General features: G+C 47.0%; 1 protein-coding gene and 2 long non-coding RNA genes across 7 annotated transcripts in view; 1 reads left to right on the forward strand and 2 right to left on the reverse strand.

Annotated features, from left to right (window-relative positions):
* Positions 1–5,278: 5,278 nt before the first annotated feature.
* Positions 5,279–7,338, reverse strand: LOC122456068. Its single transcript, XR_006274708.1, has 3 exons — positions 7,247–7,338; positions 5,517–7,124; positions 5,279–5,397 (listed from the first exon to the last, which is right to left on the reverse strand). It is a non-coding gene; the product is annotated as an uncharacterized LOC122456068 (long non-coding RNA).
* Positions 7,339–13,076: 5,738 nt separating this feature from the next.
* Positions 13,077–21,700, reverse strand: LOC119862598. The gene is made up of 3 exons (XR_005295302.2): positions 21,563–21,700; positions 14,012–14,150; positions 13,077–13,696 (listed from the first exon to the last, which is right to left on the reverse strand). It is a non-coding gene; the product is annotated as an uncharacterized LOC119862598 (long non-coding RNA).
* ADPGK (ADP dependent glucokinase) overlaps positions 21,643–23,508 on the forward strand; it is a 30,597-nt gene continuing 28,731 nt past the window's right edge. For 2 of the 5 annotated variants that reach the window (XM_038419572.2, XM_038419573.2), the window contains exon 1: positions 21,643–22,059. In XM_038419572.2, the coding sequence (XP_038275500.1) occupies positions 21,860–22,059 (200 nt within the window). In that variant the 5' untranslated portion in view covers positions 21,643–21,859. The remainder of the gene's footprint in view (positions 22,060–23,508) is intronic. The other 3 variants (XM_038419575.2, XM_043493697.1, XM_043493696.1) reach the window with 2 other exon arrangements.

The raw sequence follows: 23,508 nt of genomic DNA on the forward strand, positions 1-23,508 counted from the left end.
GCTCCCCCCAGGAAATTAAAAATGTTACCCTGTGGTGTACAGTTTGTTCACAGTCGGATGGGCCCAGGCCCTGGGAAAGATGGGGGGATGGGAGGGCTAAACCAGGGTAGGAAGAGGTATCACAAATCTCATCTCTTTATTATTTTTAAAACTAACAAATTAGGCACTGCTTAGGGGCTAGCCAGGCACCTCACAACTCTGGTGATGCCAAAATGCACTCTGGTGACATGTGTTGTCCCCAGGACCCCTTCCTGGATGGGGGAGCTAGGCAGTGCCCCAGAAGAGCTGCAGGGCCACTTTCTCCAGTGTGGTTTATAACGCATCCAAAGCCCATTTCCTAAAGATCCAAAAGATGTTTCCATGGAAATGGGTGGAGAACAAACTGCAGAAGCATTAGACCCCTCTCCCGTTCAGCCTGTGACTGTGACTGGCAGTGTCTAGATAACTAGCTGATGGAATTGTAACAAAATTCACTAACAATCGTGGTTTGAAACCAAATTGTTTTTCTGTCCACTCTTCCCTTTGGGCTGGACAAATCTAAGGTCTCTAGTATTTTATTTTTCCCCCACTAAATTCTGGAATCACTGGGCTTCAAGGTGAATCTTCAATTCCTATTTTCTGCCTGTTATTGTCTGTTTTATCCAGAATATTGTCCCTAAGCCATGGAATATGTGCTACTGCAATTCAACTGGTGGAAAAAATAGGGTTTGCCATGCCCTGACGCAGGGAGGGAACAGAATGGAAAGCACACAGCGCCCTCTAGTGCATTCTGGCCACACTCCAGCTTCAGCAGCCCACAGGGCACAACTACTACATACAAGATCCACAGCCAGTGTGTGCACGTGCACGCACACACACACACACACACACAGTGCTGCCTGTTCTGCTTGTTTGTGACTCTATGAGAATTCCCTCATCTACCAGATCTGCAATTTCCATCCATCCCTATTTCCCCACATCACAAGTCAGATTTCATCCATCCCTATTTCCCCCCGTTACTCCACAGAGCCTGACTTAGTTGCTTTCACAGGTGCTGAGCTCCTGCAGCTCCCATTGAAGGGAAAAGGTAGCAGGTGACTCCCAAGCACTACATCCCAAAACTCTGGGCCAAATCCAGTGGCCTTTCAACTCCTGCAGGCAGCTGAATCCCTCCTCTTAATCTCAGGCCTCATTTCCCTCAACATGTCCTGTCGCCTCTCTTTCTACAAACAGTTGCAGCAATTCAGAGAAGTATAAATGGTGTCACTCAAGGTTTCACTGAAGGCCAGAGTCTGGCACCAACAGCTACAGCTGTACAGCAGAGTGATTCCAGCGATGGGAAACAATGTTTTCCCCAATTCCCTGCGGAAAAAACAGTTCAACATGTTTCTTCTGAGGGTGTCAGATCTCCTCTCTGTCCTACAAGTAAGAGATCACAAAGATAAGGGGGAAAATAAGGCCAACCCTGAGGGGTTTGGCTAACTTCTCCAGTTCACTAACTCCTGGAGTGGAGGGCATTGGCACCATTGTATGCCTTAGGAGGTACAGGAGACGAGGAAGGCCAGTCCCTCAAAGAACTGATCACTGCCCTAGAGGTTAAATTGGATATTTTAGAATAATCAGTGTCTTCTATAGAAGGAAGGATGGAATCCATGTGGGACTTATCCAACTGTTGACAAATTGGAAAGGTTCAGTAAAGAACTACACATGTAATTCGAGGTCTGGAAAAACCTACCTTATAGTGAGAGACTAAAAAAATTCAGTCTATTTAGTTTATCCAAGAGGCGGCTGAGAGGTGATTTGATCACAATCTGCATGGGAAAGATTTCTGATAGTCAACAGCTCTTCAATCTAGCAGAAAAAGGTATAAAAAATCCAATGGTTGGAAGCTCAAACTAGACAAATTCAGACCAGAAATATAGGGTAAACTTTTAACAGAGAGAGGGCATTTAACTATTGGGACACCTTAACGAGGGATGTAGTGGATTCTTTATTACATGAAGTTTTTAAATCAAGATTGGCTGTCTTTCTAAAAGACACACTCTAGCTCAAACAGAAGTTATGGGTGGATGCAGGAATCACTGGGGAACGGGCTCCAGGTCAGACTAGGTAGTCACTATGGTCTCTTCTAGCCTTAAAATATATGAGTCTATTACTCTTTTAGGGCTTGCCTTACCGTCCTGAGCAGAGACTGAGCCAGGTTAAGACAGAGATTAAGATCATAAAAAACTCTGGGACTCTAAACTGGTAATATTTCCAGTAAAAAATAATTCTTCACCGGCAACGATGGAAAGATAAGAGAGGGCTCAAAGTGTCCAGATTCTGGGCTTTCCAGAGCATTTGGTTCCTGTACCCTGGATTATGGAAATGCTTTCCCTTGATCTTCTGAAAATTGTTACCTCAGAAGAGGTCAGTTTAAGTTGCAAATAGTTAGGACTCCCCCACCTAAAGTTTCAATTGTGAGGAGTGATTCTCAGTGCCTCAGTTTTGGAGAGCCCAACTTGAGGAGCCTGCTGTTCAAAAAGGGCTGAGTATGTGTGCTCTGAGATACAGCTCCCTTTAAAGTGTCTCAGGTTGGACCCAAGAACTGAGGCACCCAAACTCATTCATGCATTGTGAAAACATACGCCAACCTGCGTAACAGTTCCCGGTGCACCTCAGATCCCGCCTCTGTGAGAGTCACATGCCTGGCTGCCTCAGGACACCTATCCTGGGCTGATCCCCAGCATGATCCTCAGTCCACCTAACATCACATAAAACAGCTGGTGCTAAGGCCTCCCTTATAACCTTTAGCTTAGTCATTAGGATGCTTACCCAGAACGTGGGTTCAATTCCCCCCCTCCAGTTCAGTTCCTCCTCGGCCTGATGAGAAGGGATTTGAACAGGGCCCTCCCCAGGAGAGTGCCCTAATTACTGAGCTAAAGGTCACAAGGGAGGCCTCTGCCTCCCTCGCAGCTTGTTTTATGTGGAGTTAGGCAGACACCTAAGCCGTTCTTGCCAGGCGTCTAGGCCCTGTGATTCCTGGAGAAAGCTCCTGGCTGTGGCTCACAAGCAGAGATAGGTGCAGCTTGGATTTCAGCACCTCTTTCTGTCAGAGAGGAAGGGCTTGGCGCACACTGCTCTCAGCAGCATCACCCAGTGGATGTTTAAGGGGACTCCCCATCTAGCATACTGACTTTTCTGAATCCTGCTCTCAGGCGCCTGTCGCTCCCCAAGCATTGTATAGGAAACCTAAGCACCTAATTTAGGGTTTGTGCATTCCAGTGATTTTCTAGGGGCCTCAGAGTCAGGTGTTGTGATGCTCAGTATTGTAATGCCTACTCACATTTGTGGATCCGGGCCCTTGCCTCTTCCCTGGCTCTGTAGCATTCTTTCCTGATCTTGCATAGAGCAACACTTCTCAGAGCTTTATCTCCAGGGGTCCAGCTTTTTGTCTGCCTGTCCCCAGGCTCAGGCTCAGGCTCAGGCTCAGACTCAGGCTCGCGCTCGCGCTCGCGCTCGCGCTCTCTCTCAGCCCCTTTGCCAGAGCTCCCTTCTCAGGAGAAGATCCCAAGACCTATTCTCCCCCTTGAACTCCTGCATCTTTTCTTCTGCCCTGAGGTCCTTTATTAGTCACCTGCACTCCTCTCACCTGGGACTCAGTCACCCAGCTCCTCCCCACATGGGCCTTATTCTAAATTGGGCCTGGCCCACCCTTTAGATGCAACTGGGTGCACTAATTGCTCCTTTCAGAGTAGCAGCCGTGTTAGTCTGTTTTCGCAAAAAGAAAAGGAGTACCCGTGGCACCTTAGAGACTAACAAATTTATTAGAGCATAAGCTTTCGTGAGCTACAGCTCACTTCGCATCCGATGAAGTGAGCTGTAGCTCACGAAAGCTTATGCTCTAATAAATTTGTTAGTCTCTAAGGTGCCACGGGTACTCCTTTTCTTTTTGCTAATTGCTCCTGGCTCCAGTTAACTGTTTGTCTGCTAGGGTGGGGTATACACCCATCACACTACCCATTCTGAATTGTTGCTGCATTGTTGTGTGCTCTTTTTCTTTATTGTTAATCCAGGCTTTGTAACTTTTAAATCATCCATAACTTTTAAATAATCTATTCCGCACCAATTAAAATGACTACCAAGCTATTGCAATCCAACTTTCAGGCCCTGTTGTGTTGTGTTGTGTTCCTAGAGTTCCATTATAAAATAGGCCCATGATGTTGAAATTTCTGTTTAATCTTGTGGGTCTAAATTTGATAACAAGTACTGTCATTGCTTGGAGGGTACATACAGTATCATGATTTCTGTATTCTTTTTTTCCCTTGCTGTACAATGCTTTCTTTTTATGGCACATGCCTAGTGGGTAGAGCACTAGACCGAAACTCAGGAGACCTGGGTTCTCTTACTAGCTCTGTCACTGGTCTGTTGGGTGACCTTTGGCAGGCCACTTCTTCTTCCTGTGCCTCAGTTTCTCCATCTTCCACAGGGGTTTGTGGAATCCCCATCACTGGAGGTATTAGACAAACACCTGTCAGGGATGGTCTAGGTTTACTTGGTCCTGCCTAAGCCCAGGGGGCTAGACTTGATGCCCTCTCGAGGTCCTTTCCAGTCCTACGTTACTATTATTCTATAAAAATAGGGATAATGATACTGAACTCCTTTGTAAAGTGCTCTGAGATCTTTGGATTAAAACAAAGTTATATAAGAGCTAGGTATTAGTATTAATATTATTGTATTATTGGTTTTATTACTATTATTTCTTTTCTATACCTAAAATCCAATAAAAATACATTTAAAAATAAAGGTTTTACTCACGTGCGAGATTGCACTGAATGAGACATTGGAATTCACATTCTCCCCAGGCTCTTCAAGAAAAAACACAGGTCCTGGAAACTGAAAGGTGCTGATTTTGCAGTTGGATCTGTCAAGTGGTCCCCTGCACCTGTGTAGAGCGCCATTATGAAAAGCATGTGCTCCATTGGTTATTAGGACATTGGACTGGGAATGAGGAAACTTGGGGTCTATTCCCACCCTGTCACTGACTTGGCATGTGACCTTGGGCAAATCTCATCATCTTTCCAGGCTTCTGTTTCCCCTCCCACTCATTATCCATCTCATCTATTTTGATTGTAAGCGCTTCAGAACAGGGACTGTTTTTAACTCTGTGTTTGTACAGCACCTAGCAAAATGTGGCCCTGAACTTGTCAGGACCTTTAGCTACCACTCTAAATCAAATAATGTAAACTAATAATGTTAAATAATGTAACTCAACAGAGTGCACAATGCCTTAGCCTGAAGATTTTGCGTAAGGACATAAACCTCTGCAGCGTCACTTGTGCTGTCTCTGAGCTTGTAAGATGCATGTGACATAAACCTCCTGGGGAAGTCATGTGTTGGGCCCAGATGCCCCCCTTCTTGGGTTGTTTGTCCATGTAGCTGTAAAAGGAGAGGTTAGATTGCCTCGAAGGGAAGATTACTGTCCGCGGTGGGCCATCAGTCCCTGCCTGACTGTTTCTAATGGTTAAGAGGAAACTGACTATTGTCACAACACTTACCATGAGAAAAGCAAATCGATAATTTTGGATACAGCCAATCTGGGCCTGGTTACTGGAGGTATCTCTGTTGCCATAGTAATTATCTAATATATAGAGTTGGTATGGGTGCATCAATAGGCAGGCTGGTTGGAATTCTTTAGTGCACTTGCAGAGCCTCATTGACACTATTACCACAGCCAGATCACACATGGCAGCTTTATGTCTCTCTGATCTGAGTGTACAGGGTGGTGCATTAGATGTGGCTCTTCTTTTGGCACCTTTTGTATATTCTTTCATATTCTTTGACACCTGCTAGCCAATTCCATCATTAGGAAGTCGCTGGTGTTTCTGGTGGAGCTTTTCAGCTCATGTTTCACTCTTATCCAGAGCTCTCAGGTTGTCTTTGCCTATTTTCCAGTGTTCTACAGACACGTAAGTGTTTCATGGTTATTAACCTTCTATAGTATTTCTCATGGTCTGGCTTCCCACTTGAAGTGGAGGTTTGCTTCCATGTAGTCTCTTAGCTCAAGCTCTTTACTGAGACATTATCTCTTAATGGAGAGGAAAGCAACGAAATTCCCTCAGAACTCCAGGGATGCCAAGGATAATAATAGGCTTCTTTTATCTCTTGTCATTTCTGGAACAAAGCCCTTCAAACTACAGGCTGCACTGTTAATGGGAGGGCTGATTTAGGTTGAATTATCATCCATGTTTTTCAAACCTGGAGTACATGCTGCCTAGCAGTGTTGCCCATCTTACTCCTTGTACAGTCTGGAGTCAGACTTTGTATTTTTGCAGCTATTCCTCCTGTTCTCTCTTCCTGCTACTCAAGTGTTCGTCTTCTGGTGTGTCTCATTTTTGGTCAGAGGATTTAATTGTGTGGCTGCCTTCCACAGGTTGATACCTTTTTTGGCAGCATTCAGCTCTGAATGGGTTCACCCACTTTAGTCTGGATGACAGCTACTGGGCTCCAGCTTTTTCATTCTGTGCAGCTGCTTCAGGTAGTGTGGAATATGCATGATACTTGTATTGTATACAGGACACCACCTTCTCATGTCTCAGCAAAGGAAAGGCAATGGAAAATATTAAGTGTGTGGAAAACTTTACTGGTATTTTGAAATAACAAAAGCAGACTCAAATTCATCCCTGTTCCGAGCACCTGCATAAAGCCTATGCATCACTGAAGTATCCAAAATAGCGCTTAAGAAGGACTTCAGTGATGTATCAATTTTGTGCTAGTCCTTTACACTGGGGTCAATTTTGCTCTCTGAGAATAACGAAGGTATTTTCCCTTTTCTTTATTTTTCAGTTCCTCCATTGCCTGATTACTTTTGGTTTCTTCCTCTCTGTTTTGGAATTCTCTGATATTTTTTCTTCAGAATCACTCTCTATTCTTCTCAAGAAGAAATGCAGCTATCTAGTTCTTTGCAGGTTACTTGTGTGAGAAAGCAGTCATCTGTCTGGAGACAGCTTTCACTGACAGATTAAGATCTGTTTTCACATGCAGTCACAATTACTGCCATTGGTTTCCCTTATACTTTTACCAAATTCTCTGCACTACATGCTGTTGCTCATCTAGGTGACAAATGCCAGAGAATGCTGTACTAAAGAAAAATGAATCTATTCAATCTGCAGTAAATAGAAATTAGGAAGAAATCTTTGTTATGCACCAGTTTCTCTTAATAGTGTCAATTAATATATATTAACCGTGATGTGTGTGAGTAGTTTGTAATATGGACTATGCAACATACCAATAGTTTTGGGGATCTCCCCAGTGAAGTTTCTGAAACAGCTATCTGTCGGCTGTACACTGCATAGGCTCATGGCAAAACCCTATTTTGTTCTTCAGGGAGTGTGTTGAAACGTGCCTGACGAAAAACATTGCAAAAGTCAAATTAGGTCAGTCACAAGATCCTGTCTGTATGCTGGAAGCTGGCCCTGGGACCTGATTGTTACTGTTTCCAGTTGCTGTTGTTTCAGTCCCTGGCACAGTTTCTGTGCTCAGTTGCCTCAGAGGCACAGTGAAGGGGGCAAAGGTGGCACTGGGGCTCCTCGCAGGGCAAGGGCACACCCCAGGAATGCCCTCTGTTGCAGGATCTGTGAGGAGCAGAGCAGCATGGGGCTCATGTCAGTAGCCCTATGTTGCTCCTCCACCAGGGCAATTCTCTCCATGCCCATGACAGCTCCCGTATGCCGCTGGAATTGGCCTAGGACAGGAGGCCAAAATTGCCCACCCCATTGCTAGGGCTAGTGTCCAGCTTGGTTGTTCAAGCCATACACTGAACAGTTGTGCAGTGAGAGGGCCATTAAGGCTTCACAAGCGCAGTGGATGAGTAACCTCAACAGGCCCTTATGCAGCCTCCCCTCTGCAAGGGGAAAGACCTGAAGAGCAGGAGATCATAGAATCATAGAATATCAGGGTTGGAAGGGAACTCAGGAGGTCATCTAGTCCAACCCCCTGCTCAAAGCGGGACCAAGCCCCAACTAAATCATCCCAGCCAGGCCTTTGTCAAGCCTGACCTTAAAAACTTCTAAGGAAGGAGATTCCACCACCTCCCTAGGTAACGCATTCCACTGCTTCACCACCCTCCTAGTGAAAAAGTTTTTCCTAATATCCAACCTAAACCTCCCGCACTGCAACTTGAGACCATTAGTCCTCGTTCTGTCATCTGCTACCACTGAGAACAGTCTAGATCCATCCTCTTTGGAACCCCCTTTCAGGTAGTTGAAAGCAGCTATCAAATCTCCCCTCATTCTTCTCTTCTGCAGACTAAACAATCCCAGTTCCCTCAGCCTCTCCTCAGAAGTCATGTGTTCCAGTTCCCTAATCATTTTTGTCTCCCTCCGCTGGACGCTTTCCAATTTTTCCACATCCTTTTTGTAGTGTGGGGCCCAAAACTGGACACAGTACTCCAGATGAGGCCTCACCACTGTCGAATAAAGGGGAACGATCACGTCCCTTGATCTGCTGGCAATGCCCCTACTTATACAGCCCAAAATGCCATTGGCCTTCTTGGCAACAAGGGCACACTGTTGACTCATATTCAGCTTCTTGTCCACTGTAACCTGTAGGTCCTTTTCTGAAGAACTGCTGCATAGCCATTCGGTCCCTAGTCTGTAGCAGTGCATGGGATTCTTCCGTCCTAAGTGCAGGACTCTGCACTTGTCCTTGTTGAACCTCACCAGATTTCTTTTGGCCCAATCCTCTAATTTGTCTGGGGCCCTCTGTATCCTATCCCTACCCTCCAACGTATCATCTGCAAACTTGCTGAGAGTGCAATCCACACCATCTTCCAGATCATTAATGAAGATATTGAACAAAACTGGCCCAAGGACCGACCCTTAGGGCACTCAACTTGATACCAGCTGCCAACTAGACATGGAGCCATTGATCACTACCCGTTGAGCCTGACAATCTAGCCAGCTTTGTATCCACCTTATCGTCCATTCATCCAGCCCATACTTCTTTAACTTACTGGCAAGAATACTGTGGGAGACCATGTCAAAAGCTTTGCTAAAGTCAAGGAACAACACATCCACTGCTTTCACCGCATCCACAGAGCCAATTATCTCGTCATAGAAGGCAACTAGATTAGTCAGGCATGACTTGCCCTTGCTGAATCGATGCTGACTGTTTCTGATCACTTTCCTCTCCTCTAAGTGCTTCAGATCCTCTGTCCATCCCCCGCTCCAGCTTTTCCATATTCGTAGGGGCACAATGGGGGGGGCAGGGCCCCCCTCCTTGCTCCTGACTGGAGCTGGGTGGAATAACAGCAGATCCCCTTCCCTGCTGGGATGACAAATTTGAATAAGTTGCCTTGGGGCCTGGTGCATGGAGTCACAACATCATTCAAATCTGGGTCAGCTGGGCAGGTAACCTGAGTCTTCTTCTTAGCAATATTCTGATCGGGCTTCTAAATTCCCCCTCCCCCCCATGCTTATTCCACCCTCTTCCACCTTAATTGGGGCTGCTGTTCTGTCACAAATGGCATTTCCCTCCCCTCCCTTCTTTCTAATGAGTCTTTATCTAACTACTCACATTTGTCCCTGCCTCCTTTTCCTTGTCTCTTGTCCTGTTCTGTTCTTTCCCTTCTACTTATTTTCCCCAGAGCATGTTGGTTGTAGGCTCTGGGCCAAGATCTTCAAAGATATGTAGGCGTCTAACTTAAGGTTGCCACCTGTCAGGGTATTACCTGGACAGTCCATTTTTTTGGCTTCCGTGTCCAGGTGCCATTTAGGGTTGCAGGTACCTGGTTTTCAACTGGATAGTCTTGTTGAAAAGGGGACCAGGCAGTATCCTGTCAGATGTACTGACTGGACACCAAAAGTCCAGTTACCACAGGGCAGGAGTAGGAGCTGAGTCATTAACCTGTGCCAGATCCTGCTCAGTCGGGGCCACCTCCTACCTGCAGGCAGGCTCCTTGTCAGGCTGCAGCAGCTCCCATCCCAGCCCTGGAGCAGAGGGAGCCGAGCTGGGAGGGGATGGGAGAGGGAGGTGGAGACGATCCAGAGACCGATGCGGACGGGAGAGGGCAAGGAGCGAGTGGCAGGCGCAGGCCCTTGGAGGAAGAACTCCCATTGCAGTCACAGGCAGTTAGGTGTCTGATTGCCTTTGAGGCTCTGGGCCTTACTGATCTTTTTCACTGATTTTTTTCAGATGGCTTGAAAGGGAAGCAGCCCTTCATCTAGTCCATCTAATGGGGTCTGCACTAGTTTGGAGCCAAATATGACAGGACTGGAGACGGAGCCAAGTGACCTTGATTCCCAAGCTTCTCCACACCTTTCTCGAGATTACTGATGCAATTTCCTTACCTTCCTCTTCTGATGAGACTTCAAATTCTTTTAGCTTTATTGATCTTAACCCTTTGCTCTGTAAAGTGAAGTCCTGTCACTGGCATTAATTCTGATTGCTAAGGATTTTTTGCCATCATCTCAAATTCATGCTTGCTTCAGTTGCAGTTTGTGTTGTGTTCCCTTTGCTGCCTGATCCACAGAGGGTGTGAGTCGGTTACAGCCCCACCTACAGAGTGCAGCTCTTTAGCTAACCTGTAGCTGCTCATGCTTTCAGCTCTAAAGGTCCCCAGTTCAGTCCTGCGTTTTAGCCACGCTGGCAGCCATCACACCAGCACTGCAGAGTTCTTAAAAGAACAGGACTTCAATTAGCAGCATAATTTCCTATGGGGCAGTTACCTCCCCCAGACTTTTCATAGGTCCATGTGCTCTGTGATATTTTCTACTTCTTGCCTTCCCCACACCACCCCAGACTTTGCAGGACATAATATAATCCCATACGATATTCTATATGCTGGCACAACATTGCCCATCCCCCCAAGAATTTTTCTGAAATGATGCCCCTATTTTAAATGATTCATCTTCTAAAACCAACAGCATTTAAAGTTAAAGGGAGTGCGGGAGAGAAACTATCTGCCCAGAGTTGTTCACTTCTGCAAAAGCACATGCATTTAATGTGATGATCCCAGATTCTATAGAACATTTAAACAACTGACATTTCAGGGCTTTACATTAGATGTCTATTCGGAATTTAAATTCTGGGTCCAGACTGTTAAGATACTTAATGAAGTGATTTAAAACCAAACATACACCTTTCCTGTGTGATCCTGCTTTTGATAGACTACAGTGCTGACATGCATTTGGTGATTGCCAAGACTTGAAAGTGTTTGTTATTAACACATCACTATATAATTAGGGAATTTAGCAGGAGGCTGGGTGTTCACATGTTCTTCCTTTTCTCTGTTGCTGACAGTGCTTGGATGAAAGTCACTCTGTGTCTTGTTAGGAGACAAGTGAAAATGAGTTTTGTGGCCAAAACCAAACAACTTGGCACAATTTAGTACAGTTGGTAAGATGGAATAGCAGGGGGTACTGCAGATCAAAAGTGAGATGCATTAGCAGCACTGTGTGTCTTATGGAGCAGACTAGCAGGGGGTGCTGCACTTCAGGACTGAGGTACGTTGGCAAAGCGAAGGTGGGGAACCTTGCCCAGTTTCTGAGAACAACACAAAGCTCCTGTTTTAATCAGTCTTTACCTGTTCTTCTGCACAGTTCCACACAAACTGTTTCTTTCTGAATGGTTGTTAGCATCCTACCCGAAAGCTCCTACTCCTGTGACATGTTCTATTATCTAGAACAGATACCACTGGCTAACAGACAAATCCCACTCCATAACCACTGGCTATTATGAAACATCACATAAAAAGTGCCAGAAATTCACACAGCAGTTCATAAACAGGAACCAAGACATGGTCCCTGCCCCAAAGCATTTACAACCCAAATTAAACAAAGCATGGACTCAAAGTGAAGGTTGTAGAAATGTTATTGGAGAAGAGGACAACGTAGGAAGTAGGTGGGAAGGGATTGGTTTGATAGAGCAGAGGGGGTGTTAGGCAGACAAGTGGGATGTAGCTTCAGGTGGATGGGGCCAGCATGATAAAAGGCATGAAGCCAAGTGTGCATAAAACAAAAGAAGCAGTAAAGTGAGAGGAACGTAGGATGCAAAATGGGGAATAGGTGGAAATGAGATCAGGGCTCACCTCTCCCCTTTGCACTCTTTGTACCACTTCAGTACTAGGACTGAAGAGCTGAGGTTTCCTATACCATGGACAGTTTTGGGATCAGGGAATTGCAAACGTCTCCAAAGCATCTCATTCCCTTAGCTGCACCCAGTACTTGCTTGGCCACCTTCTGTGAGCCTGTGATCAGAAAGGCAAGATCAAAGTAAGGCCTTTAAATGTTCAACACTGTTAAAAGCATGCCAGCTCAGAGTGGCTAAGAACCATGTGCTGTGTCTGTACTTACTGGCTATAGCGGAAGATTCAATCCCAGAGATTTAGGATGGAGGTGATGGAGGTTAACAACAAAAATAATCAACTCAATGGTTTCCTAAATCTCCTTTCCTCCCCATGTGGGGCAAAAGGCTGTATTTTAAGTTGTCCAAAGTGCATAAAAGGTAACCGGTTCAGTTTTGCCTCTTACATAATATTGTGCAAATGAACAAAAATTGAGACAGACTAGTACAAACTGGATGTATTCAAGCTAAAAAACATGATTAGGGTCTTCATAGTTCCACTGAAAATTTGAAATTTCTGACATCTTCCCATCCCTGCTGCATCCTCTCCTTTTATTCTTTCTCTTTCCTCTGGCTTGCTCAGCTGTCTCATATGTATCTAGCTTAGCTGGCTAAGACAAATCCACCTTTTGCAAACCTTCTGTGAGCCTGTGATCAGAAAAGCAAGGTCAGAGAAAGGCCTTTAAATGCTCAACACCGGTAAAAGTGTGCCAGCTCTGAGTGGCTAAAAACTATGTGCTGTGCCTGTAATTTCCCACAGCTAGTTTGCAAGCAAAGAGGAAAATGCATCTTTTGTCCGTTCCCTACTACACTCTTTTCTCCCATTTTGTGTGAGCTTGTCAGAACAGGCTCAGCCACCTTCAATAACTCAAGACCATCTAAACTGGCTTTCTCTTTTTTATTTCCTCCTCCAACAAAAACAGTTAATACCATCAAAAACTGCCAATGAGAGGGTTTTCATATAAAAGAATAACTATACAGAAGGGACTAGGGGAAATTGTTAAAATGGAGTTTTTATTTAACTTTTTAAGTTTCACATGCATTATCTCTTTCCCCACCCCCACCCTCTTTCTGTATGTTTAAGAAAAAGTTACTAATGGTGGTTCTTACAATGGGGTAAGCTATTGCTAACATGTCACACAATGTTTAACTTTGTAATGTTTGTAGAAGTAAACAAGATTTTTATTAACATTTTATCTCTTCTTGGGCCTGAGCCACACTTCTTCATCAATCCAACCCACATTTATACACCCCCCCCCAATACAAAAATACATGGAAAGCCAGATGGCTCAGGGGGTTGGGAAAAAGGGACAAACTTTCACTTCTAAACTGACTGTTTCACCTCTCATTTGGTAGCTTGAATCAATCTCAGCTCTGTACTGAATAGAAGTTTGGCTCCTTAAGTGAAATGACTTTGCAGGGGCAAGTGTGTTGTAGTTTTGTTTTTGTTTTGTATTTTTGCAGGCAGGAGTCAAAATCGTAAAACTAACTGTTCAGTTGTCTCTAACTGGTAGTATCATTAGTGATGGAATGGGCCATAGAGACTGAATTCCAGTTGTCCCCAGAGGTGGTTCCTGAAGAACATGGTTTGAAAGCTGCCTGTGTGGTACTTGTTCTGTGGGGAAAGAGAAGACTTTAGTTTCCACAGCTGACAATCCAGCACATCTCAGCAGCACCAGTTTTATAAATAATCTCCCCAAATTGGGATTCTGGCTAACCACCCATCCAATGTCATAATGTAGGAAATCTATCTCAGGTGAAATAGTGCTAACAATGAAATCCCAGAACTGTACCAATATAATGAGTTGCAACTGTCTTATGGGCATGTCTAATTATGATGTTCTATGGCAAGGCTATAAATAAACATTCTTCCCCAGGTTGAAACATGATTGCACTGAATGGTTTTAGCAGGTATTTCTGTGATACTCACATAGCAGGGAACAACGGGTTGAATCGGAGGACCATCCCCACCTTATATGAACTCCTGTAATGCTGATGCCTCCTCACAATGTACACTTATCACTGAGGGAACATGGATACCAGCAACTATTGGCTCTGAAGACCAGATGCTGCAATGAGACAAACTTGAGTCAGTGTGAAGCAAAGGAAACAGCTACAAGCATGGCTGAGGGCTTTTTTTGTTTAGAACAGGACTAGGGTTCAATCATTAGTGGGAATGCTGGAGTCCAGAGGGTTTGTGGCACTTGGAATGTGACCACTGATCACAGAAGGTGGGAGTAACAGTTATGCAGTGGTTGTGCTGCCAGTCAGGGGCCAGCTTCATGCACAAACTATGGGGAATGTGTACAAACAGCAACACTGCTCATGACAACACAGCACATGGAAAAGAAGAGCCCCCATTTTCTGCTTTTGTACACAGATGACTCTACAATTTACACGCATTACGAATTACACAGTCTTTCAATGAATAGTAAATAATAATAACTTATACTCTCAAATTTCATGTCTCTTCATGTCTTCCATCCCCAAGCTCGCTGACATTGTCACACGTGGGCAGAAGAAGGAGAGAGGGAGGGGAGATGTGCTACTGCCATACAAGAAGCATGTAAAATTAAGAGGTTTAAGGATTTTTATTTGATTTTTATGCATTTAAATTTTCACAATTGTGGGAAATTATGGGGGGGTTCATATAATTACTTAATGACAATAGACATTGAGATTCAAAAAATTAAAGCTTCATAACTGCTAAAATACAAATTGTTAGCATCATGTCAAATCATACAAAGGAAATATCTGTAAATCAAACTCTAAACCTCAAGCAGCATTTTTCTTACTTTGCCTATCTATAAATTTTGATCATCAATGGAAATATATTTTCATTGGTTTGTGTGTATACAGTGAAATTGGCGTTTACCTATGTAAGCAGAGTCTGAATGAGCTCTCCTCTGAAATCAAGTGATAAGCTGTGGAAGAGGACTTCAAGGAGCTGATCTCGTTTGCATGGGCACACCCACCTTGCCTAGGCACTCAGCATGATGGGCTTGCTTGCCCAAATGGTCACTTTTGGCTGGTGTGGGATCCCCAGTCTCCTGGTTATTGGGGCAGGAGTAGGGTTGTTATCCTTGTTGAATGAATCGAGGACAGCAGAACTGTACTTGGCATTTCCCAATTGAGGGGCTCACCCTCAACTAAATGGCACTTACCATGCAGGGGACATGAGTTCCAAAGCCTAGTGAGTAGAAACAAGTATTTGTGTTTGGTGATGTGGAGGCTTTCTAAAGGCTGTAGGCAGTATTTAACCCTTTCTTTATCTGCTGTATAATAACAGAGTTAATTGAGAGTTTTGTTATATACTACAGAGCTGAAATCAATAATACCTAGGTCTAAGTATTAAAGCTGCTTTAGGATAGTGTCTCTGATTTAAGAGATTACCTAGTGTGTACCAGCAGTGAGGATCCTGTACTAACAGCTGAAATCACTGAGAGCTGTGTTAAGTGGTTGGACCTGAAGACAACTTGGAAAGCAGCCAGCAGGGTGGTTGGCAGAGAGGTGCAGTGAGTATCCAGCAGTGTGGCTGGTGGAGGGTGTGGCAATTGGTCAGCAGGGCGGCTGATGGAGAGGGCCAGAGCAGTAGGGTTGCCAAGTTTGTACTTGCACAAAACTAAACACCCTGGTGCTGCCCCCTGCCCTGCCCCTTCTCTGAGGCCCTGCTCCCTCCATCTCCCTTCCTTCTGTTGCTTGCCTCCCCACCCTCACTCACTCATTTTCACTGGGCTGGCTCAGGGGGCTGGGGTGAGGGCTCCAGCTGGGGCCAGAAATGAGTTCAGAGTGTAGAAGGGGGCTCCAGGCTGAGAGAGTGGGTTGGGATGCAAGAGGGGGTGTGGGCTCTGGCTGGGGGTGCGGGTTCTGGGGTGGAGCTGGGGATGAGAGATTTGAGGGTGTAGGAGGGTGCTCAAGGCTGGGACTGAGAAGTTTGGAGGGTGGAAGGGGTATCAGGGCTGGGGCAGAGTGACGGGGCTGGGGCATGATGCAGAAGAGTGAGGGATCTGGCTGGGTTTGTGGATTCTGGGGTGGGGCCAGGGATGAGGGGTTTCAGGTGCAGGAGGGGGTTCTGGACTAGGGCAGGGGGTTGTGATGTGTGTGTGAGGGGTCTGGCTGGGGGTGCAGGCTCTGGGATGGGGCTGGGGATGAGGGGTTTGGGGTGCAAGTGGGTGCTCTGGGCTGGGATTGAGGGGTTCAGCGGGTGGAAGGGGGATCAGGGCTGGGGCATGGGGTTGGGGTGCAGGGGGGAGTGAGGGCTCCGGCTGGCAGTGCAGGCTCTGGGGTGAGGCTGGGGATAAGGGGTTTGGGGTGCAGAAGGGTGTTATAGGCTGGGATTGAGGGGTTCAGAGGGCAGGAGAGGGATCAGGGATGGGGCAGGGGATGGGGCCTAGGAGGGGATCAGGGATGCAGGCTCTGGGCGGTGCTTACCTCAAGCAACTCCTGGAGGCAGCCAGCATGTCCATCCTCCAGCTCCTACATACAGGGGCTGCCAGGCAGCTCTGCATGCTGCCCCATCCGCAAACGCTGCTCCTGCACCTCCCATTGGCCATAGTTCCTGGCCAATGGGAGATGCGGGGGTGGCACTGGGGGCAGGGGCTGCATGCAGAGCCCCCTGGCTACCCCTCTGCATAGGACCCGGATGGGGGACATGCCGGTTGCTTCCTGGGAGCCATGTGGCGCAGAGGCTAACAGGGAGGCTGCCAGCCCTGCTGTGTGGCGCTGCCAACTGGACAGTCAATGGTCCGGTCAGGGGTGCTGACCACAGCCACCAGGATCCCTTTTCAACCAGGTGTTCTGGTCAAAAACTGGACACCTGGTCACCCTACAGAGCAGAGTCCCGCAGAGAGGGGCGGCAGCAATTGAGTGCCCAAGCAGCGGAGCGTGTGCCTCCTTACTCCTCCCTCCACCCAGGTGGGAGGTGAACTTTGCAGATGCACCTCTGAACTCTGGGTCTGCACTGTCCAAGGACAACAACTGTGAGTGGGGTGCAGAGAAGGATCGGACATGTTAAAGTGACTTTTGGATTGCAGGACTTAAGAACCTGAAGGATGGGTCTTTTGCTCATGGTTTATGTTTATGAGCCCCGGTTGCAGTGTTTCCCCAAATTAATGCTGGGTTACTTCCCTCCTTTTATTAAATAATACACTCAGACTCTGTGCTTGCAAGAGCGGAATTATTGCCTTTTAGGACATGTCTACACTTACCTCCGGAGAGATAGATCCAGCAGGGGTCGATTTATCACATCTTCACTAGATGCGATAAATTGATCGCCGTGCGCTCTCCTGTCGACTCCAGTACTTCACTGGAGCAAGAAGCGTAGGCGGAGTTGACGGGGGAGCATCAGCAGTTGACCTACTGCAGTTAAGACACTGCAATAAATAGCTCTAAGTATGTCGACTTCAGCTATGCTATTTTTGTAGCTGAAGTTGTGTAACTTGGACCAACTTAGCTCGTCCCTTCCCACCCCCCAGTGTAGACCAGGCCTTAGAGGCTCCCAGAGGGTGGTGTGTAATTGTCCCAGATGGGGTGGGGGCTCGAGCTGGTTTTGTGTTTTATTGTTGAAGAGGAACTGCTAGATACTGAACCGGGCCTTTGTTGCTGCCAACTCTGACTGGCAGAAGGGTTACACCTATATTTACCAGTAAAAAACTTATCTTTCCAAGCCTAGGTATAACTTCCTCTCTTCCACATACTAGCCAGCCACTGATAGTCACCCACTTGCAATTTGTCATCACAAGTATCCAGTTAGTCCATGTTTTTTACATTTCCCATCATTTCTGACATGACTTGTGAATTTTGCCCTTTGTTACAACAGCCACTTCTTGGTAAAAACACACAAATTATTCTTAAATCTATTTTTAAGCTAGTCTCATGACTTTGGGGGGGGGTCGGACTCATGATCTTTGCAGGTGTGCAGTTGGTTATCGTGTGAATGAGTGGTTTGGGGTGGGCAAGGGTTCACTGTGGTTTGAGGCATTGTGGCCTGCCGTGATGCCCATGAGACATTACATAAGGGCACACAAGACTGGCCCTAACCAAATGGCACCAGGTGAGGAGTGTCTTTGGCACCCCCTCGCCATGTTAAACTTTTGAGTACATTATTTTTTATTGCATTTGTATCCCATTTCACGACTTTGATGTATGATATGCGTATGTGATTTATCCCTGTCATATAAGATGATAAATTTCCATGCTAGCATCTGTAAATCCGTATTTAGTCATGCCACATATAAGCAAATAAAAAAAAATTTTCTCTAAGCTTATAGAAACTTTTTAATTTTATGAATAACTGAAATGTACTAACATCAAGAAACTGAACTGTGCACCAGCTTTGGGTGGATCAGTATTACTGTTACAATAAGTGATAGCCTGAGAATGTTAACCTTAGTCCTTCTGTTCAAAAGGTCGCTTTTCTCACCTTTGTCCTCGCGAACTGAAGCACAGCATAAATAGTGCTTTAATGGATATCTCTGTCATCTCATTAAATATGTCCTTTATTATTCGCTACTTATACTCTTCAAATCTTAAAACACAAGTACACTTTTATAATTACACAATAAAACAAAGTTCCCCATACTGCAGCTGGGCGTGAGTCATCTCACTTCACTTCATTCTTTAGATCTCATTGACTGACTGGCACAGCAATCCGAGCCTGGCACCTCCCCCCCAAACCTGGCACCCCAGGTGGTCACCTGCCCCTTAATCCAGCCCTGGGGGCACAGAGCCAGGCTGCTGCTAGAGGCCTGATCCATGTGCATGTCCCGGACTGTGCCTCATCTCCAAAAAGAAAAGGAGGACTTGTGGCACCTTAGAGACTAACAAATTTATTAGAGCATAAGCTTTCGTGAACTACAGCTCACTTCATCGGATGCTGTAGCTCACGAAAGCTTATGCTCAAATAAATTTGTTAGTCTCTAAGGTGCCACAAGTCCTCCTGTTCTTTTTGCGAATACAGACTAACACGGCTGCTACTCTGAAACCTCAAGGATTCTGGGCGGACTCCTCCTGAAGGTCGAAACAGCAGCCTGGATTTCTACATAGACTGCTTCCGCCGACGTGCACGAGCTGAAATTGTGGAAAAGCAGCATCGCTTACCCCATAACCTCAGCCATGCAGAACACAGTGCCATCCACAGCCTCAGAACCAACTCTGACATCATAATCAAAAAGGCTGACAAAGGAGCTGCTGTCGTCATCATGAATAGGTCGGAGTATGAACAAGAGGCTACTAGGCAGCTCTCCAACACCACTTTCTACAAGCCATTACCCTCTGATCCCACTGAGAGTTACCAAAAGAAACTACAGCATTTGCTCAAGAAACTCCCTGAAAAAGCACAAGAACAAATCCGCACAGACACACCCCTGGAGCCCCGACCTGGGGTATTCTATCTGCTACCCAAGATCCATAAACCTGGAAATCCTGGACGCCCCATCATCTCAGGCATTGGCACCCTGACAGCAGGATTGTCTGGCTATGTAGACTCCCTCCTCAGGCCCTTCGTTACCAGCACTCCCAGCTATCTTCGAGACACCACCGATTTCCTGAGGAAACTACAGTCCATTGGTGATCTTCCTAAAAACACCATCCTAGCCACTATGGATGTAGAAGCCCTCTACACCAACATTCCACACAAAGATGGACTACAAGCCGTCAGGAACAGTATCCCCGATACTGTCACGGCTAACCTGGTGGCAGAACTTTGTGACTTTGTCCTGACCCATAACTATTTCACATTTGGTGACAATGTATACCTTCAAATCAGCGGCACTGCGATGGGTACCCGCATGGCCCCACAGTATGCCAACATTTTTATGGCTGACTTAGAACAACGCTTCCTCAGCTCTCGTCCCCTAATGCCCCTACTCTACTTGCGCTACATTGATGACATCTTCATCATCTGGACCCATGGAAAAGAAGCTCTTGAGGAATTCCACCATGATTTCAACAATTTCCATCCCACCATCAACCTCAGCCTGGACCAGTCCACACAAGAGATCCACTTCCTGGACACTACGGTGCTAATAAGCGATGGTCACATAAACACCACCCTATATCGGAAACCTACTGACCGCTATTCCTACCTACATGCCTCTAGCTTTCATCCAGATCATACCACTCGATCCATTGTCTACAGCCAAGCGCTACGATATAACCGCATTTGCTCCAACCCCTCAGACAGAGACAAACACCTACAAGATCTCTATCATGCATTCCTACAACTACAATACCCACCTGCTGAAGTGAAGAAACAGATTGACAGAGCCAGAAGAGTACCCAGAAGTCACCTACTACAGGACAGGCCCAACAAAGAAAACAACAGAACGCCACTAGCCATCACCTTCAGCCCCCAACTAAAACCTCTCCAACGCATCATCAAGGATCTACAACCTATCCTGAAGGACGAGCCATCGCTCTCTCAGATCTTGGGAGACAGACCAGTCCTTGCTTACAGACAGCCCCCCAATCTGAAGCAAATACTCACCAGCAACCACACACCACACAACAGAACCACTAACCCAGGAACCTATCCTTGCAACAAAGCCCGTTGCCAACTCTGTCCACATATCTATTCAGGGGATACCATCATAGGGCCTAATCACATCAGCCACACTATCAGAGGCTCGTTCACCTGCGCATCTACCAATGTGATATATGCCATCATGTGCCAGCAATGCCCCTCTGCCATGTACATTGGCCAAACTGGACAGTCTCTACGTAAAAGAATGAATGGACACAAATCAGACGTCAAGAATTATAACATTCAAAAACCAGTTGGAGAACACTTCAATCTCTCTGGTCACTCGATCACAGACCTAAGAGTGGCTATACTTCAACAAAAAAGCTTCAAAAACAGACTCCAACGAGAGACTGCTGAATTGGAATTAATTTGCAAACTGGATACAATTAACTTAGGCTTGAATAGAGACTGGGAATGGATGAGTCATTACACAAAGTAAAACTATTTCCCCATGGTATTTCTCCCCCCCACCCCACCCCCCACTGTTCCTCTGATATTCTTGTTAACTGCTGGAATTAGCCTACCTGCTTGTCACCATGGAAGGTTTTCCTCCTTTCCCCCCCCTGCTGTTGGTGATGGCTTATCTTAAGTGATCACTCTCCTTACAGTGTGTATGATAAACCCATTGTTCCATGTTCTCTGTGTGTGTGTATATAAATCTCTCCTCTGTTTTTTCCACCAAATGCATCCGATGAAGTGAGCTGTAGCTCACGAATAAATTTGCTCTAATAAATTTGTTAGTCTCTAAGGTGCCACAAGTCCTCCTTTTCTTTTTGCTCATCTCCAAAGTAGATTTTCTCCCGCCCCTCCCTCCGGATGGTACATTCTTGTTCCCCCTCCCTCTAGTCCCCTGTTGGTACATGCACGCTGGTTGCCGTATTCCGCGGCCACTGCCCTATTCTGGCTGCGCCGCTGCGCAGCCGGAGCCCGGCTTGGGTGACTGGGAAGTTACGTACGTACCGGTAGGACGGGTTGCGCTGTTTCTATATAGCTGGTCGCTATTCCCTAAACTGTCTAAGGCAGGTCGGGGCGCGCGCCGGAGTGGCGTTACGGAAAGAGCGTAGGGAGGCCCCGCTGGCCGGGCATTGATTCCTGCTCCTAGGACGTGGCGAGTCCCAGGCAGAGTCGCCTGAGGAGACGCCGGGTCGCCGCCTGAGGAGACGCCGGGCAGCTGGGCTGGGGCCAGACCCGCCTGCCGGGGGCCGCCGCGCCCCGAGCCGGACAGCTAGAGCCCGCGACCCCGCTCGGCACCCCGCCATGTGGCCCCGGGCGCTGTGCGCGGCCCTGCTGGCCCTGGCCGCGGGCTACCTCTTCGTGCGGGAGCCGGAGCTGCCCGGCGCGGCGCTGCGCTACCTGGCCGGCCGCCTTTGGGCCGAGCCGGCCGAGAGCAGCATGGCGGCGGCCTGGGAGGCGCTCATCACCCGGCCCGCCCGGCCGTGGAGCAGAGTGGCCGTGGGGTGAGTCACGCAGGACGGCGCGGAGTCCTGAGCTGGGCTCCGGTCGCTGGGGCTGGGCCCTGCCGGCGTCGCGCCGCACCCAGTGCCTCGCCCCGGCGGCGCCCAGCTGTTGGCGGCAGGGCCGTGATCAGGGCTATCGCCGGGGCGGAGACGCTCTTGCAGGAAGCCGGGGCGACGTGCCGGGCCAGCCTTGCCTATCAGGGCAGAGACCTCCCGCCGGCCTCTCGCGGGGAGCCAGCCCAGAGACCAGGCAGCCGCCGTGAAACAGACGCAGGGCTGCTGTCTCGTCCTAGTTTGTGCTTTCTCAGCGTGTGGGGCTAGTTCTCTATCGCCGCTCGCAGCAGCTACGTTGCAGGACTGCAGACCTGTTAAGAGGTTATCTCAAAATGCAAGCTAAAAGTAGAAAATAAAGCTAGACGTGACACTGGGACCAGTGTCCATCCCTGGGGAGTCCTGGGGAGGGATAGCTCAGTCTGGGGAGGGATAGCTCAGTGGTTTGAGCATTGGCCTGCGAAACCCAGGGTTGTGAGTTCAATCCTTGAGGGGGCCATTTAGGAATCTGGGGCAAAAATTGGGGATTGGTCCCGCTTTGAGCAGGGGGTTGGATTAGATGATCTCCTGAGGTCCCTTCCAACCCTGATATTCTATGAAAAAAAAAGAAAGGAAATGTAAAGGGCATAGCATATTACATTTATAATCAGGATTCTCCTGATTAGGGGTGTTGTTTTTGAGAGCTTTATTGAATTTGTTTGTCAGAAGTAAATTTGTGAGATCAGGATGAAATCAAACAACTTTCCCATCAGTATTAAACTCTGCACAAGTTTCAGAGTAGCAGCCGTGTTAGTCTGTATTCACAAAAAGAAAAGGAGGACTTGTGGCACCTTAGAGACTAACAAATTTATTTGAGCCTAAGCTCTCGTGAGCTACAGCTCACTTCATCGGATGCACAAGAGATCTGAAAGGGAATAGACAAGTAGGCTGTAACTCTTGGTCAGGTGTGTTGGCAGAGGTGTGTGAGAGGCCAAGACTGTACAGACTAGTGTCTTTCTGCTTTTAGAGACCACTTGTGCAGAAAGCTTCATGGCTTTTCTATTTTTGATCATATTTGAGAGTATATCTTGGGTATAGTGCAAGTTGATGAGCCATCAGTTTACTTTCCTGTAAAAGCATTATAAAGGTCACAGGACTACTGAGAGATCATTAGATAAAAGGATCTGTAGAATGATATTTATCAGGGGTTGAAAACTCCTCTCGCTGAAAGCGAGTGCAAAACTTGGACATATTAGTGGGCTGAATGGCTGGTTGGGGAGCTACAGGCTCATTCCCTGGAGGTAGGAGGTGAGAGCAGAGAGTAAGGAGCATGTGGGGAGTAGGATGGCAAAGTAGAGCACTGAGCTGGATTTTTGTGGAAGCAGGAAGGAAAGAAGTTCAGAGATGGAGGTAGAGCAG

The sequence above is a fragment of the Dermochelys coriacea genome, chromosome 10, assembly GCF_009764565.3.
Source record: "Dermochelys coriacea isolate rDerCor1 chromosome 10, rDerCor1.pri.v4, whole genome shotgun sequence".
Classification (NCBI taxonomy): Eukaryota; Metazoa; Chordata; order Testudines; family Dermochelyidae; genus Dermochelys; species Dermochelys coriacea.